Source organism: Rhagoletis pomonella, unplaced genomic scaffold (genome assembly GCF_013731165.1).
Source record: "Rhagoletis pomonella isolate Grant_MI unplaced genomic scaffold, Rhpom_1.0 Rhpom_scaffold_00013, whole genome shotgun sequence".
In the NCBI taxonomy this organism is placed as follows: domain Eukaryota; kingdom Metazoa; phylum Arthropoda; class Insecta; order Diptera; family Tephritidae; genus Rhagoletis; species Rhagoletis pomonella.
The window spans coordinates 12723811-12725723 of NW_023458567.1; the positions used below are offsets into that span (position 1 = coordinate 12723811).

At 35.9% G+C, this 1913-nt stretch overlaps 1 protein-coding gene across 1 annotated transcript in view; it reads left to right on the forward strand.

The window, feature by feature from the left end:
* The window catches only part of LOC118748354 (host cell factor-like), a gene marked incomplete at its 3' end in the record, with an annotated part of 9030 nt that extends 7122 nt beyond the window's left edge, over positions 1 to 1908 (forward strand). The window contains exon 4 of the mRNA XM_036482727.1: positions 1300 to 1908. Within this exon, the coding sequence (XP_036338620.1) occupies positions 1300 to 1908 (609 nt within the window). The remainder of the gene's footprint in view (positions 1 to 1299) is intronic.
* Positions 1909 to 1913: the final 5 nt, after the last annotated feature.

A 1913-nucleotide genomic window follows, 5' to 3' on the forward strand; every position in this document is an offset into this window, starting at 1 on the left:
CGAAAATTTTTAATAAAAAATCGCGCGATTTTTTATTAAAAGTTTTCATTATTTATCGAAGTATTGATTTTTATGGAAAAAGCGACGCAGGCGAAAATTTTTAATAAAAAATCGCGCGATTTTTTATTAAAAATTTTCATTATTTATATATATATTAAACGAAAGAAGATACCGAAAAGCATTGAACAGTGCACACATCTCATAAGGAAAAGTGAATTATTACGAAATACTAATACAGTGGCAGCACTATAGCTATTTTGGAATCTCGCGTTTCGGCTCGCAAAGATTGTCAACTTCTTTTTAATAACAAAATAATCTATCTTAGGTTGATAAAACTATGTGTTTATTTAATAAATAAGTTAAATTATATATTTTAATAGTGTTTAAAAAGTGAGAACAGGTGATTTAATGAATCTTTGTCGGTGTAATTGCCCATAGAAAACAACGAAATTTAACAAAAGTTTTTTGTTCATAACTTTTAAATGGCTAATAATATTAGTTCCCCCCCTCCGGATTGTTATTAGGGGGGCCGAAACGCGTCGTTTGGTACCCCTCCCGACTTTTCCGCACCTTTTTTAGGGGTTGTTACCCAACCCTAGAGAATTACCCGATATTTTCAATTAGCTTTCTTAGAAAGATTTTGGGTATGCATTTTTTGGCCATTCAAGTGCAATATTCAAATGGCTAAAAACTAGCTTTTTTTAATTTTTTCTTGTCTCATTTGTTTCCATACAACAAATACACACTACATATTTATTTTTATATAGAATAAAACCGTTACAAAAAAATTTAAACAATCAACAGTAATTTTTAGTCATTTGCAACTTAGACCTTATTCGTAAATCCAACTTACGATGGATTCAGTAATATAGCCAAAAATGTATAATATTCCATTGTGTATGCGAGAAAAACTATCGACAATAGCACGAAAAACATCGATTGTAGGTAAAATTTTAAAACATCGATGCTACCGACAGTGCCATCGCTTGTTACCCAGCTCTATTTACTCGTATCATTTCATCCCTAATCGCGTTCGCCACAAATTGCTGATTTTTCACAATTGCAGGTTAAAATCTAGATATTAATATTAATATGTATTTTTGGGCTTTTCCAAACAATTAATAACTTTCATTGTGCTTAAGGTGTGTGCACAAATTATACTTTGGTCAATTTTGTTATTTTCATATACATACTTATATCGCAATAAACCTCTACAGTATAGAGGCACAAACAATTGGTGGGTATCTAGTATACAAGATGTAATTACCATTTGTGAATTTTCTAATAATTAAATTACAGATAATGGAGTCGATGGAAACATCAGCTTCGGGTAATGAATCTGAAACTCCGACGGATGCACCCTCTTTAATGGAGACTGATGAACCCAATGAGACTCCAGCGTCCGTGGGTGCATGCGCTGCGAATGAACCAGCTACCGTTAATACGGATGCTAATAATGAGAATACGGCCGGCACTGAACCCCGAGCTTCTCAACCCGAAGAGTCAAATGAAAATGGAAACGTTAACGAAAATACAAACATAAATGGACAACCTAGCGACCAGCATAATGGTGTTTCATCAAGCACCGACATGCCACCGCCGCTTCCGTCTTCAGCTGGTAATGCACCAACAGGAGAAAACGAAGCACCAACACCAACTACTGCAGCGCCACCCATAGATGAGGAAGATGCCAAATGGCATACGGTGGGAATCTACACTGGACTTAACGCAACGGTATCATCGTTCATAGACAATACCATTTGGTCATCTTCCGGTTTGAAACTGACGTCTAAAAACTTGCCAGATCTTTCAACAATTCAACGCGTTTGTCTTGAGCCAGGCACTGCTTACCGTTTCCGCTTGCGCGCCATAAACACTGTCGGCACCAGTGATTGGAGTGAGATATCAAGTTT